The following is a 13,791-nucleotide window of genomic DNA, read 5'->3' on the forward strand; positions in this document are numbered from 1 at the left end:
ATGTGTATCAGCTAAAAAAACAAGGTCGCCGGAATCAAACCTTAACAGACATACGTATTTGTTGGTGAATAAGTATATGAGACATACACTCACCGGCACAATTAACCGGCCACTTACATATTTTAAAGCACGAAAAAGATTTTATTTGTTTACTCACAAAATTTTCAATAATGAGTGTGGCCTCCCCTGGTTCCCATTCGGAAGTTCATCCATGATGTCTTGGATATGTGGAAATGTTGTGCCACTGTTCTTTTACGGTGGTTCTGAGGGCTTTTATGGTGGTCGGAGCTGGAACCCGTGCCCAGATCCTTCTTTTAAGGTTTGTCAGGATGGGATTAAGGCCCTGGCTACCGCTGGCGACGGCATTGCATCCACGTATCGCTGAGCATTTACGCTTTCTCTATTGAATATGACCACGTCTGTACGGGCTTTATAAGAGATTTCGTCCCAAACCATAATGATAACCGACGGTTTCGACTAATGCACAAAGTGCAAACCGCTCATTTGGGCGTCTGTAGACTCCTTGACGTCCACCTGGTCCTCTAAGAGCAATTCTGCTTTCATCGGAAAACAGAACTACTCCAATCGTCCATCGTCCAATTTGATTGCTCGCTAGCAAATGGAAGTCTGTCCTTTTGATAGTGGCTTAGTAATTGTGGGGATTGAAATGGGCGGAAAGCACTCAAATTTATTTCTGCCAGTATTCTTCTTACTGTCCTTTCACTGACGCTCACGTTACGCAATCGACTTCTTGCTTCAACAGCTGTAGAGAAGTGATCTCGTAAGATGTTGCTCACAATAAACCTGTCATCTCGAGCTGAAGTTCAGCGGTGACGCCACTTATTCCAGGAGGAATTGGCGCATTAGTACCGAAAACTATTCCACCTCAATTTTTTTATGCGATCCTCTTTAAATTGTCCTACTGGTGAAATAAATGCATGTTGCCATGGGGCAACCCCGTGCCATATTGTTTAAACTGAAATTGTTTAAACAATTGCAAGGAATTGTTATTTTTCAACCGGACAAATTTTTTTTATATTCTTTATTGAAATACGAATAAAAAAAGTCCTATGACTTTTCACGATAAAGTTAATATTTTTAGAGATATGAATTTTTAAAGGTTCGAAAAATCTCAAATTTGGGTACTTTTGACCCATGAAAAATATATTAAAAAAAAAAAATATATAAATAATATTTTTTTTTAATTCTTTATACAATAGTTAATAATATTCTTAATAGAGACTTTTAAAAATTTTATTGTTTATACCTGTTTTATAATTGTTAATTTCACGCGCTCACAAGTATGCGCCGCTTACCTTTAAGTATCGCCGTCTCTCTCTATGATAATAACTATGATAATAACAAAAAAATAATATAAACTGATAAAAAAGTAATTTTATTTACATGTTCCGATTCATGCTTAAATAACTTTCGTAAAATTGATTTCAGAAAAAAAATTATGAGAAACAAATTGTAGACAATTTAATTATTAATAACATTGCTCTCTTTAACAATCTTGATAAAGTTAATAGTTTTTAAGAGAAATGATAAATAATGATTCAGGACATAGAGAGGCCGATGCAGCGCATGAGTCAGAGAGAGACGGCGATACTTAAAGGTAAGCGGCGCATACTTGTGAGCGCGTGAAATTAACAATTATAAAACAGGTATAAACAATAAAATTTTTAAAAGTCTCTATTAAGAATATTATTAACTATTGTATAAAGAATTAAAAAAAAATATATTATTTATATATTTTTTTTTTTTAATATATTTTTCATGGGTCAAAAGTACCCAAATTTGAGATTTTTCGAACCTTTAAAAATTCATATCTCTAAAAATATTAACTTTATCGTGAAAAGTCATAGGACTTTTTTTATTCGTATTTCAATAAAGAATATAAAAAAAAATTGTCCGGTTGAAAAATAACAATTCCTTGCAATTGTTTAAACAATTTCAGTTTAAACAATATGGCACGGGGTTGCTCCATGGCAACATGCATTTATATCACCAGTAGGACAATTTAAAGAGGATCGCATAAAAAAATTGAGGTGGAATAGTTTTCGGTACTCATGCGCCAATTCGTCCTGGACTAACTGCCCTGCGCCTGACCGGCTGAGACCTGCGCGCGAAGGATCCCGTCTCCCGGAAGCACCGAATCGCATCCCGTACAGTTGTTCGCTGCACACCCATAATTAGAGCGATACGACGCTGGCCAAGGCCAGCGTCAGTTAAACCCACAGCCCTGGCGGCTCCAGCCGCATTCAGAGGCATGTTTATGGTTTATAAAAAATACCACAAAGGAAAACAGAAAATAAACCAAGAAGTCCCGAAAAGAAACTTCCACAGTTTTGCACCACGTAATGTTTTCAGTATAACAGTCAAAATTCGGCTAAAACACTAAAAAGGTGCTTGTGGCTCAATAATACACACAAATCAAGTGTCTGTGCCATAAATCGTTGTCCAAGGACCCACTTTAGAAATAACAAACATCGAATTAATGTTCACTATTCATAAAAAAATGCACTGTGGCACTTTTAAGAAGGGTGGGCGGTTTATTTTCCCAGTGAGTGTATTATGTACTTTTGTAAAATCAAATTAACTTTTTACACTGGGGGCCTTCATTCAACTTCCACCCCAGGCTGAGTATAGTAAATGGTGATTATGCTATAACGTTAATAAAATCTAACCTATGGGTTATAGCGACAATATTTTTATTACAAATACAATCTTAATAAGAAAACCTAATTTGAATTGAACCGCTCGCAGAGCACTGCTGCAGCACCCTGTTCGTTTAGTTTTGTTTATTTACTTTTGTATATTTATATAAAAGGCTCGACAGTGCTCTGCGAGCGGGTGAATTCAATTTAACCTAGATTTAATTGGTAGATTGGTTTCTTCTTTGAAGATAAGGTCAGAGATTTTTTTATCACATGGTCACCCTATTGTGTGAATGGCCTAAACATCAGGCTGCCAATTTATTAAATGTCCTTTTAAACATTACAGCTAAATAACTAATATTCATTTGGGATCATAAGTACATTAAAATCTTATGAGGGAAATACTAACTAATAGAACTAAGTACAAGAACTAACTTTTGGAAATCATTTTTTTCTCAAAGAATACCTATTTCTTAGTCATTTATTACAGACTAAGCGATATTTTAAACGAATTATCTTGCGTATTTAAATATAAAATTCTTATACCAACGACTTAATTAAAATAAAAGAGAATAAAGTATCTACTTTACTTTAATTAATCAATTATCACACATAGTGTTATTGACAACACACACAGTGTTGTTGTTGTTCATATCTATTGGATAACACCGTTTTAATCGTAATAGACCCACCACACTACCCGGAGTACGGCCGGGGATAGTGGGTCCATCACCATATTATTAATGCATGAAAAGCATTTACATTATACAATAATAAGTAAGGACATCCCATAAAAGTGCGTACAAATGTAAGATGGGTGATGTTTTATGAAAAGTATTTTAAACGGACAAAATATAGAGTCACCATGTTATGCATAGATTAGTAAAGATACTTCGCCGCCTTGAAATTGAATGAAGCCACAAACAGCTTATTAGTAAGTTCTTTTTTTTGAATTCTTGACAAATAAAAACATTTTTAGAGAAAATTTACGAATAAATAACTAATACTGCGTAATTAACATAATAAATAAATAAGTATTTCAAATATTTAAGGGACATTTTAGCACGGAGACGTGGCAAAACTTTTTTACGCAACTATTTCAATTCTCAAAACTGGGTACATTTTCTTGTTAGGAGTGAGTAATCTTTACTAATCTATGATGTTATGCTATAATTTTATTGACTCTTCGGCTAATTCTATACCACAGAAAAATAAAAAATATTAAGGAGTACTAATAATATATTAGTTAAATAAAAAAACGGCGTAAATTGTAAATTATTTTATTTCTTCTTCAGATAGATAAAATACAATTAATTTTGTGTAGTAAGTATTAGTAATCAAATTGCAATTTCGAATAAATTTTGATTGCAACTATTTTTACATTTTCCTTCTAATAGTAAGTATATACAAATAAGAAACAACTGAAAACCATTCTACAAATAAATCTCAACTTTTTCTAATTGACTATCGTTGGGTGAAATACTGAGAATGTAAAATCTTCTCAGAGACTATATTCTAATATCTATCTCTTATATAGGCCTCGCTTCTCCTACATTTCATATGTAAACTCTTGATATAATTGTTGTAATATTTTAAATAAACATTTACATATACAAACAGGTGTACAAAACTTCAACTCATTACAAAGGGCTTACTTCCTATAAATTATATACAAAATATTGGTGCCACGAGTACCGATGCAAATAGCAACCGAAGTGTGGGGCGGCGAGCCGAGCGCCACCTGGCGGGACCTACCTGCTGACGTAGCTGCCGCATAAAATGTACTCTTGGTTCCCATTTTTGTCACAAGTGTATAATTTTGGCACAAATATGTGCTTAAAAATATTAATATTACGTGTATTTACATAATATAAAAGGCTCACACTGTCTTATTGCTTTATGTCATTATTATATAATAAATTGAAGTAGCACTCGTTTCATCATAAGAATGTTAAAGAAATTATAGGGAATAATGCAGTATAATTATAAGTCATAGTAAACATTGTGTCATACACATAAAATTTTTAATGGATGACTCAAGTAAATTTTATAGGAATGATCTACGTGAAAAGATAGAAAAAACAATAAAGACTCATTCTTTGGAATGTAACGAAGCTTAAATTTAAGTAGTGTAGTGAAAGGCTTTGAACTTGTTTAGTACATAATTCAATAAATATGATGGATGCTATATTTCCTAAGGTACACAAAAAGGCACCGGCAAATTTCGAAATTTTATTTGGTCCGGACGAAAACCTTAAAAATCGTAAAATATTAACAATGTAATAAATATTTTATTACAATGGCACATGGGTAAATTTGGAAAATTCAATAATTTCAACGTGCCACTAAAATTTATCACGAAAATATTACTATAAATTTAATATATATATATATGTCATTTGGAATACAATAACCAAATAAATTTCTATACATTATAGTTGCTTTGACATCACTACAAATCATTGCACTAGCTGCTTAGGCATATATGTTTTAAATATTGATCAAAACCTATTTATCATAAAATATTATTTATTTTAAAATGTTGCTTACATCTACATTTGTCGTATAAATTGGTGTATGTTTCGATAAAGGCAGGCCGTGTAGGAGTTAGTCGCATTCACATAATATCTACGAGTACATATTATTATCTGGTCCATGGTTAAAATATACAAGAAAATATAGATCCAGAATAGTAAGTCTATCGAAAACGAACGTGTAAATAACCAAATCTTTCGCTTTTAACAGATTCATTACTGGATCTTCATCACGACGACATAATATTTAAAACATTGCATACTTTAAAATATGATTTGGAAAATACTACTGACGATTTGAAACTTATTTATGGAACTACTAGTGCACTGCGTCAATGTCGCGTTGCGCACGTGATATTTTTACCTGCAAAAATAGATTATCTTCATTAAATAAAGTAGGCAATAATCTTAAATTAATGAAATCCAAGGGATCGTTTCTCTTTTCAAACGTGCAGCATTTAAATGTGTTTTCGCACAGATCTCGAACGCACATTCGGTACGTCGACGGGACCCCGGTTGGCCACCTCGGTCACTCTGCATTTCGTTCCCACAAATAATGAGACATGTGCGACGATACCTTGTCCTTGGGCGTGGAAGCCTCGCCGGACTCGAGCGCGAACATCTTCATCTTCTCCTTGAAGGAGAGGTGCTCGGGCACGGGCGCGGCCGGCGCGCGCGCCTGCGCCTCCGCCAGCCGCCGCGCGCGCGGGTCCCTGCGCACACCACACACACACATATTGAGGCCTGGCCGGGCACAGCGCGTATTCTAGCGCCACGCTAGGACGTTAGCGCTAGTAGTAAACCTTCGTACGCCCGCGCGTAATTTTTCCCATGCAATGACGCAGGTACGCAAATGTGTAAAGTATTACAAAGCCCGGCGGCAAGAACGTCGAGCGCCGCGACAAGCGTACTCGCGCTCTGTGTGACCGCTCAGATATATATATATATATATATATCTGAGCGGTCACACATATATATATATATATATATATATATATATATATGTATTGTAACGATATTTTAATTTGATATTAAGTAACATATTTTTAATGTATACCTAATAAACAAATACCGTATGTATGTATTTTAAACTACTTATTGTGCTAGGCAATCCATACATTTTTCTGTGACTGCAATTTGTGTGATTCATGTAATAACGAAAAGTAACTAAAGATTTAACGATTATGTGTTACCGGTAAACTTCTTGAGCGCCGATGACGCCTGGCGTATGCGTGACCGCGGCGGACGATACCGCCGCGCCCGGAGAGATAGGCCCGGCTAGCATGTTCTCGGCTTCTTCTATAAATCTCTGAAAATAAAAAATGTTTCTTTATATTATGTCACGTTAACGCTTTACTTTATTTAAAATAAAAACACCGCAAAGACTATCTTAAACGTATAAACAACAGACGTAATCATAACCTGAATTAGTTAACATACATGCCTCCTAAATTTCATCACTAATCGCCCGGGATCGACTATAAGATAATAACGTAGGTTTACCCTCTTCGCAACCCTTGTAGCAAAGGGATAAACGAACTACTGTCGAAATAGGGAATTTTCATGTTGGGGTGCTTTCCCATGATTTAAATAGCGATTAAACCTGAAAACTTTGAAGGCCTGGCTACACAGAGCGCGTGTACTCGCGCAGCGCTAGGGAGTTAGCGCTAGAAGTAAATCTTGACGTAGCTGAGTTTTATTGTACTGAGTTACTAGTAAGCGGCCACACAGAGCGCGTACGCGCGCGCCTAATTTTTCCCATATAATACCGATTGTACGCAAATCTGTAAAAAAATACAACGCCCGGCGACAAGAACTCCCAGCGGCGCGACGTACGCGTACGCGCTCTGTGTGACCGCTTAGTAACAAATCAGTACAACACAATCCTGCGCTAGAGCGGCGTTAGGATTTTGTTCTAGAACTATCGCCTAGCGTGGCCCTTAAACGCGTTCTGTTTGGCCAGGCCTTAAATCATAATACAATACATGTCTCTGTCGTTAGTCAAAGAGCGCGAAAATTGACGGCGTTTAAACTTGTTAAATTTGATCGATCTTTAAATAATAAACAAAAAAATCAAACACTACCAGCGGTTTTCGGTTCGATTTTTCACTGTGTAAAAACGAAGTTACAAGTGATTTAAAATAAAAATTAATTCCCTATTGCGTTGAACGACGCACTAAAGCCCGCTCCACATTCTCGCGAGAACGCGAGAAAAGCACGAGAAACGAGAATGTGTGTAGAGCCTATACGAAACATGTTTTTTTTGCGTTCTCGCGTTCTCACGAACTCCTCGTGAGAATGTGGTGCGGGCTTAAGGTTTATACTAGTTTGGGAGGCGTGCACTCACATCGGGATCCTCTCGCGCGGGCGGCTCGTGCGCGGCGTCGAGCGGCGCGTCGAGCGGCGGCGGCGAGCTGGCGGGCGGCGCGGGCGGCGCGGGCGACGCGGGCGCCGCCGCCGCGCGCTCGTGGAACGACACCCGCTTGTCGCGCGCCGCACCCACCGGAGATCTATATCGAACCGAACATTATTATCATTGTTCACTCTCTGCTATGAATAGTCTTTTTTTCCCGTTTTGATACACACGGTACAGTCAAAACTTAATAAATAACCAAGAAACAATAACTATGTACACTGATAACAATAAAAAATAATAAACCAAAATATAATCCAGAAATTATTTATGAATTGTAAGAGTGAGAGTTTAGTTCCGAACAGTACTAGGATGTGAGCGGAACATGAGCGGTACTCGGGGGGGAGAGGCCGGATTCCATCCATTCGTCTAGTTGGCTTGGTCGAGTAATACTTTGTAGCAGTACCTAAAATGAAAATTATATATTTATTAAGTAAATATATCATTAAACATATAATACTGACTGCGGCGGGACAGCGGCTTCCTGCTGGTGCGCGGCGTGCAGATGTCGGCCGGCCATCACCGCGAAGGACGAGCCGCGCTCGGGCGGCGCGGGCGGCCCGCTGCCCGCCGCGCCGCTCGCCGCAACGCTCGCCGTACTCACCGCGCTCGACACCATGGCGCTGGCCATGCTGCTCGTCACCTCCGATACGCGACTCTCCTCAATATTCTGGATATTTGTTAGAAAGATAATATTTTAACGGACTTACCAATAGATACTATTAAAGCCTGTGTTGTATGATTATCATGTAATCAATAAACGAATTAACAATTATCATTTTCAACACTCATAGCCATTTACTAGCACGTTGTGTCAATATTTTTTTTTGTAAAATTATTCTTAAAACATGATTAGGCGACACACTTACATTTTCGGGCGCATATCCATTAGTGACTTCCGGACGACTGTTCGTCTTGAGTATGGACTTCGGCGGATGAGGTGGCGCTCGCATATCTTCTAGCGGCGCGGCATGTGACGGGGGCGGAGCTTGCGCGGGGGGCGGGGCGTGTGCGGGAGGCGGGGCCTGCGCGGCGTGCACGTGTGCGGCGTGCGGCGCATGTGCCGCGTGCGAGGCGTATGTAGTATTGATGACATGTGATGCGTGTTGACTATGTTGGTTATATGTGGTGTGAGGTGCGTGTACGAAGTGCGTCGATGGTACGGCGGGTGGCGAAGGAGGCGGTGAAGTGTCTTCTTCATCAGGCTCTGCCTCCGCGTTTCCCCCATCATCCTGTCAATGTAATACATATAATACTGCAGTGGGAATAATCAATAATCGACAAAACATTACAATAAATATGATCACCGATTTCTATCGCATTACACATATAGGTACAAAGTAAGCATACATGATCGTGTTGAGTAGCTCGTCGTTCGAAATCTCTTTCAAGTTGCAGCGCGCGTAATTGCTGGTTCTGCACGGGCGTCCTGGCGGCGCCCAGCGACAACAGCTGCGCAATAGCTGCGTCTCTGTAAAATGTGCATATCATATTTAATATTTCAATTTCATTTTCAATAAATTTGTATATTTAAACGAGTTGTGTCCCGCGATTTCCAGAGCATTTAATGTGTAAAAACTCGGGAGATTGCATGAGTTTTTTTTTGCCTGTAACACTACTTAAATAATTAAAGTAATTTTCCTTATAAAATTAGATAACTGCCAGTGAAGCCGGAACAAAGAAACAAAAATTTAAATTATAATTATTATAAGCATCTTATACATATACTTGCATAAGCATTTAGCAAAAAGCTGTTAGTTTGACACACAAACGGACACTTCAATTTTATTTATTCATATAATTTTCAGCATTGACCAATCGATGTGTATGAAAACTGTCAGGCACATTAAAGTAGTCGTTCACCGTGCAGGCATAGAGGAAAGTTACGCACCTTCGCGCGCGGGCCTGTGCGCGGCGCGCCTCGGCCTGCCGCTCGCGCTCCTCGCGCTGCCAGGGGTTGTGCGCGGCGGCCGGCCGCCCGCCCCCCGCACCGCCCCCCGCGCCGCCCGCCGGGTACATCGACACCGCCGGCGGCTCCGACGCGCTCGCCACGTATCGCTCTACAATTAGCAAAATTAAAGAAGTGTGTGGCGCACATAAGAAGTAATGTTTTTTTAGCATATTTAATTAAAAAATGTCCACGTACCAATTTGAGCAAGAAACCAAATCCAAATTGTTGGTATGTACGTGTTACATAGTTTCGTTTCAAGTAAAATAAAACATTTAAAGTAATTTGTTACTGATCTTGCCTGCAAAATATGCACCATTTACTAGCCGGGAAAATGCAGAAAAAATACTATGTAAAGTTAATTTACCATCTTCGGTCGGTTGTATAATAGAACTATTGTGCATCTGCGAGTGCTGCTGGAGGTGATGTTGTTCATCTAATTCTGTTTCAGGTTTTCTCGTCCCCTGAGAAACGAAATAAAAGATTTTCTATTATGTTATGTTTATACTTATTAAAGTAATAAATTGTTAATGTATTAGAAAAAATACCATTGGCTTAGGCGCGACTGGTGGTTGCGATCTTTGTGGCGAGGGAGGACCAGACGGGTGCCACTCATACCTAAAAGTAAAGTAAATGTTTGTAAAAAATAAAGGGGATTATAGTCCTCGAAATGTTTGTCCAATTGCCCAATCTATAGAGAACAAATGCGTTTTTACAGTGATTTGTTGTACCTCTGTGGTTGGTGTTGGTTGTGGTACGGTTGGGGCGGGGTGTGCCCGTACTGCTGCGCCGCGATGTGCAGCTGGCTCTGGCTCAGCTGCTGCTGCGACATCGCCTTCTGCTGCCCCAGCAACATCTGCTGCTGCTGCATCTGCTGCTGGTGCAGCTGCTGTTGGTGCATCTGCTGCTGGTGCTGCTGTTGCAATTGCTGCTGCTGTTGTTGCCGCCTAGACACCTCCTCGGACATTTCCGCTAGCTTGGCTGCTCGGGCGTTCGCGGCACTAGACTGGTTTGTCTGCAAAATGTTTCTATTTATTTTCCTCAGTTTTTTTTTAACGAAAAACTGAGATGATGATGAAAATTAATTGTTCGAAATAAATTGTGAGATTCCACTGCTTTTGAAATGTAACATAAGCAAACCTGATGGTGTACGGCGGCAGGGCTCTCCGCTTGAGACTCGGCGGTGGCCGAGAAATGAGCAGACTGGGGCCGGTTACTGCCACTCGAACTACGAAGGGATGACCATCTGAAATGAATTTAACTTTGTACTTAACTCGTATAATGAGAGAGAGAGAAGAGTACTTCTGTAATATTAAAACATTCTACAACATCACCATAATATATTTATTAATCTAAATTTATTATATCAATTTATAACACTAAAGGAGAATGCCCATTCTTGGTACTCATTTTTCTCATGCGTCAAAATGAAAGTAATATTAAAATTATTTTTTGATTTTTTTACATAATTTGTCGATCAGAATAGTTTCTTTGAACAGGGGATTCCATTTAAGATAACATACTCGTAAGTCGAAATGTTGATTGTTGTTTTTAAAAATTAAAATGGCGGAATTTTATACTCGGAATTCAATAAGATCTATTAGTGTTTTGACTTATGATTTTTCTCATGTATCAAAATGAAAGTAATATTAAAATTATTTTTTTGATTTTTTTACATAGTTTGTCGATCAGAATAGTTTCTTTGAACAAGGGGGTTCCATTTAAGATTAAATAAGACGAAATGTTGATTGTTGTTCTTAAAAATTAAAATGGCGGTATTTTATTCTCGGAATTCATTATTTTAGGTTTTTAGGATTATTTTAGGTTTTTTACCTACTACCTTTAAAAGTAAATGGAATATGTTAATCGAACTACATTATAGGTACCTACTATCAGTTAAAACCGACCATCAATCTATCGTCGGATATTTTCGATTTTGAGGTTATGTAACTTTTCGGTAAATAACTTCAGAACCCGGGTGCTGATCTAAAAATAATTATTGGTGCTAGTATTTGGTTAATTATACATCGTCCTCAACAAGTTTCAATTTGATGCAACTCTGGACGGCGGTCCATACTTTCATGGGCATTGTCCTTTGTTATAATTAAAAAAAAATAAAGTGACTTTCCTAAAAATATATTATTAACGAATTGATTGTCCTTCACTTGAAATTGTAAGTTATTCACTGTGTGCTGACGTTAACTGAATTTTATATCATTGTAATTAAACAAATTGCAGCCGTTCCTGAATTTTTTTAAAGAACATAAGAAGATGTGTTTCTTTAGCATATTTAATTTAAAAGAAATGTTCACGTACGAGTATCAATTTGAGCAAGAAAGTATTCAAAAGAAAAATATTCCAAATTGTTATTTCAAAATCAGACCTAAAAAATTAAATATTTAAAGTAACTTAACCGAAAATGTAGAACCGAAATGTTCGTACCTGTGTTGCGAGTGCACGGCGGCCAGGTTCTGGTAGAAGGCGTCGGGCGGGTGCGCGGCCAGGTTGTGGCTGCTGCGCGACTTGTGCGCCCACGAGCCCGCCGCGCCGCCGCCCCCAGCGCTGCCGCCGCTACGTGGACGAACAAATGTTATTAACAACAGCTAATCGTAAAACTCCACATTAACTAATAAAAAAAAACAATTATTTTCTAAGTTTTTATATTACTGCTATATATTACATATTATTTACAATTTCACGTTGATTTCATTAATAACAACAATAATAAATATAATGTAATATATAACAGCAGTAATATAAAAACTTAGAAAATAATTGTATTTTTTTTTATTTTTATTAGTTAGTGATAGCAGATATTTTAACTAAACCATTAACGAAAGTTTTACATGATAAATTTGTAAAAGGTTTATGTTTGTGTAATGGTTGATAAATTATTTTTGATGAATTTTATTTGTAAACAGTGTACAATGTCTTTAATATTTGTATTACTTACTGACGTTCAACTGTTTGTGTATTGAGAGGAATTGTTAATGTATATGTGTAACGACTTACGATTGTTAAGGACCTTGTACACAACTGTAACTTGTGCTGAGTATGTATTAAAGATATTATGTTTAATTTCGACAGCTAAGTATATGAAATGTTAGTTTATATATGAGATTGGTTTAAGGGCCGGTGTTAGATTGGCAATGTATAAACTCAATCTATATAATGTTTTTTCATAATGCTGTGTCACATTTAAAGCGATGTCATTCGCTGTATTCGCTGTCGTACCGTTTTCACTGAATAAATATGCTAAAAACCCAACAGTTAGTGTAGAATAAATGGGCTTTGATAATCGTAAAACTTGAGTACAAAAGAAGTCTTAAGGGTAAGATCATACATTAATAAAGACTACTCACTCCTAACAAGAAAATGTAAGATCATAGATTAATAAAGACTACTCACTCCTAACGAGAAAACGTAACCAGTTTTGATAATAGAAATTGTCAATGTCATCTATTTTCGTGTTAGAAAAATATTAAAAAAATGTAGTACGAATGAAACGGTATTTCTCTGCACTTTTTCTTCGATGTCGTGTTTTCGATGACAGCCATTAAATAGGTGACAAAACTGTCGTTCAGTCATTTAATGGCTTCCTTCAATTACAAGGCGGTGAGATATACGTATGTATGATGTAAGATAATGCAGAATGTTGCGGAGAGATACTCGTATCTAATAGCGGGATAGAGAAAATTTGGAGTCATCCTGTACTTATGTTAACATTGACAAAGTTAAAAAAGTGATCAATATATAGGGTGAATTTTTCAAACGGACCTTCAGAGCCAAATCCGAAACTATAAGGATTAGCGAAAATGATGAAAGGAGTTACGAGGCCGATATTGATAAAAATTAAAACTGCATCATTACTTTCTTAAATGTTTTTCGCTAGCCGGGAATCGAACGAGTTTATTTAAATGAAATACACCTTCTATATTATTGCACTATCTGATAGTGTCGCTTGTAAGGATCAAATTCTGTATTGTTAATGTTATGCATTCACCTGGGCGGCGAGGCGAGCGCGGCAAGCGCGGCGGGTGTGGCGTGCGGCGGCGTGTGCGGCGCGTGCGGCGCGGCGAGCGGCGGCGCGGCGTGGTGCAGCGCCGGCGTGCTCTTGCTGGGCTTCACGGGCTCGGCCGCCAGCCGCGCCGGCAGGTCCCGCTCCGACGCGCGCCGCAACGCGCCCGCACCGCCCGCACCACCCGCTGCACCGCTCGCTACAATATATACACATAA

General features: G+C 38.2%; 1 protein-coding gene across 7 annotated transcripts in view; it reads right to left on the minus strand.

Moving 5' to 3' along the window:
• Positions 1–3,924: 3,924 nt before the first annotated feature.
• cno (adherens junction formation factor afadin) overlaps positions 3,925–13,791 on the minus strand; it is a 59,736-nt gene continuing 49,869 nt past the window's right edge. For all 7 annotated transcript variants that reach the window (XM_073084331.1, XM_073084332.1, XM_073084330.1 and 4 more), the window contains 14 exons: positions 13,559–13,772; positions 11,998–12,126; positions 10,696–10,801; positions 10,287–10,570; positions 10,104–10,173; positions 9,923–10,019; positions 9,499–9,667; positions 8,958–9,078; positions 8,477–8,839; positions 8,072–8,277; positions 7,542–7,704; positions 6,388–6,503; positions 5,772–5,907; positions 3,925–5,558 (listed from right to left, as the gene is read on the minus strand). In XM_073084331.1, the coding sequence (XP_072940432.1) occupies positions 5,514–5,558; positions 5,772–5,907; positions 6,388–6,503; positions 7,542–7,704; positions 8,072–8,277; positions 8,477–8,839; positions 8,958–9,078; positions 9,499–9,667; positions 9,923–10,019; positions 10,104–10,173; positions 10,287–10,570; positions 10,696–10,801; positions 11,998–12,126; positions 13,559–13,772 (2,219 nt within the window). In that variant the 3' untranslated portion in view covers positions 3,925–5,513. The remainder of the gene's footprint in view (positions 5,559–5,771; positions 5,908–6,387; positions 6,504–7,541; positions 7,705–8,071; positions 8,278–8,476; positions 8,840–8,957; positions 9,079–9,498; positions 9,668–9,922; positions 10,020–10,103; positions 10,174–10,286; positions 10,571–10,695; positions 10,802–11,997; positions 12,127–13,558; positions 13,773–13,791) is intronic.

Source organism: Epargyreus clarus, unplaced genomic scaffold, assembly GCF_041222505.1.
Source record: "Epargyreus clarus isolate Ecla_fem2 unplaced genomic scaffold, WU_Ecla_fem_2.2 ptg000021l, whole genome shotgun sequence".
In the NCBI taxonomy this organism is placed as follows: Eukaryota; Metazoa; Arthropoda; class Insecta; order Lepidoptera; family Hesperiidae; genus Epargyreus; species Epargyreus clarus.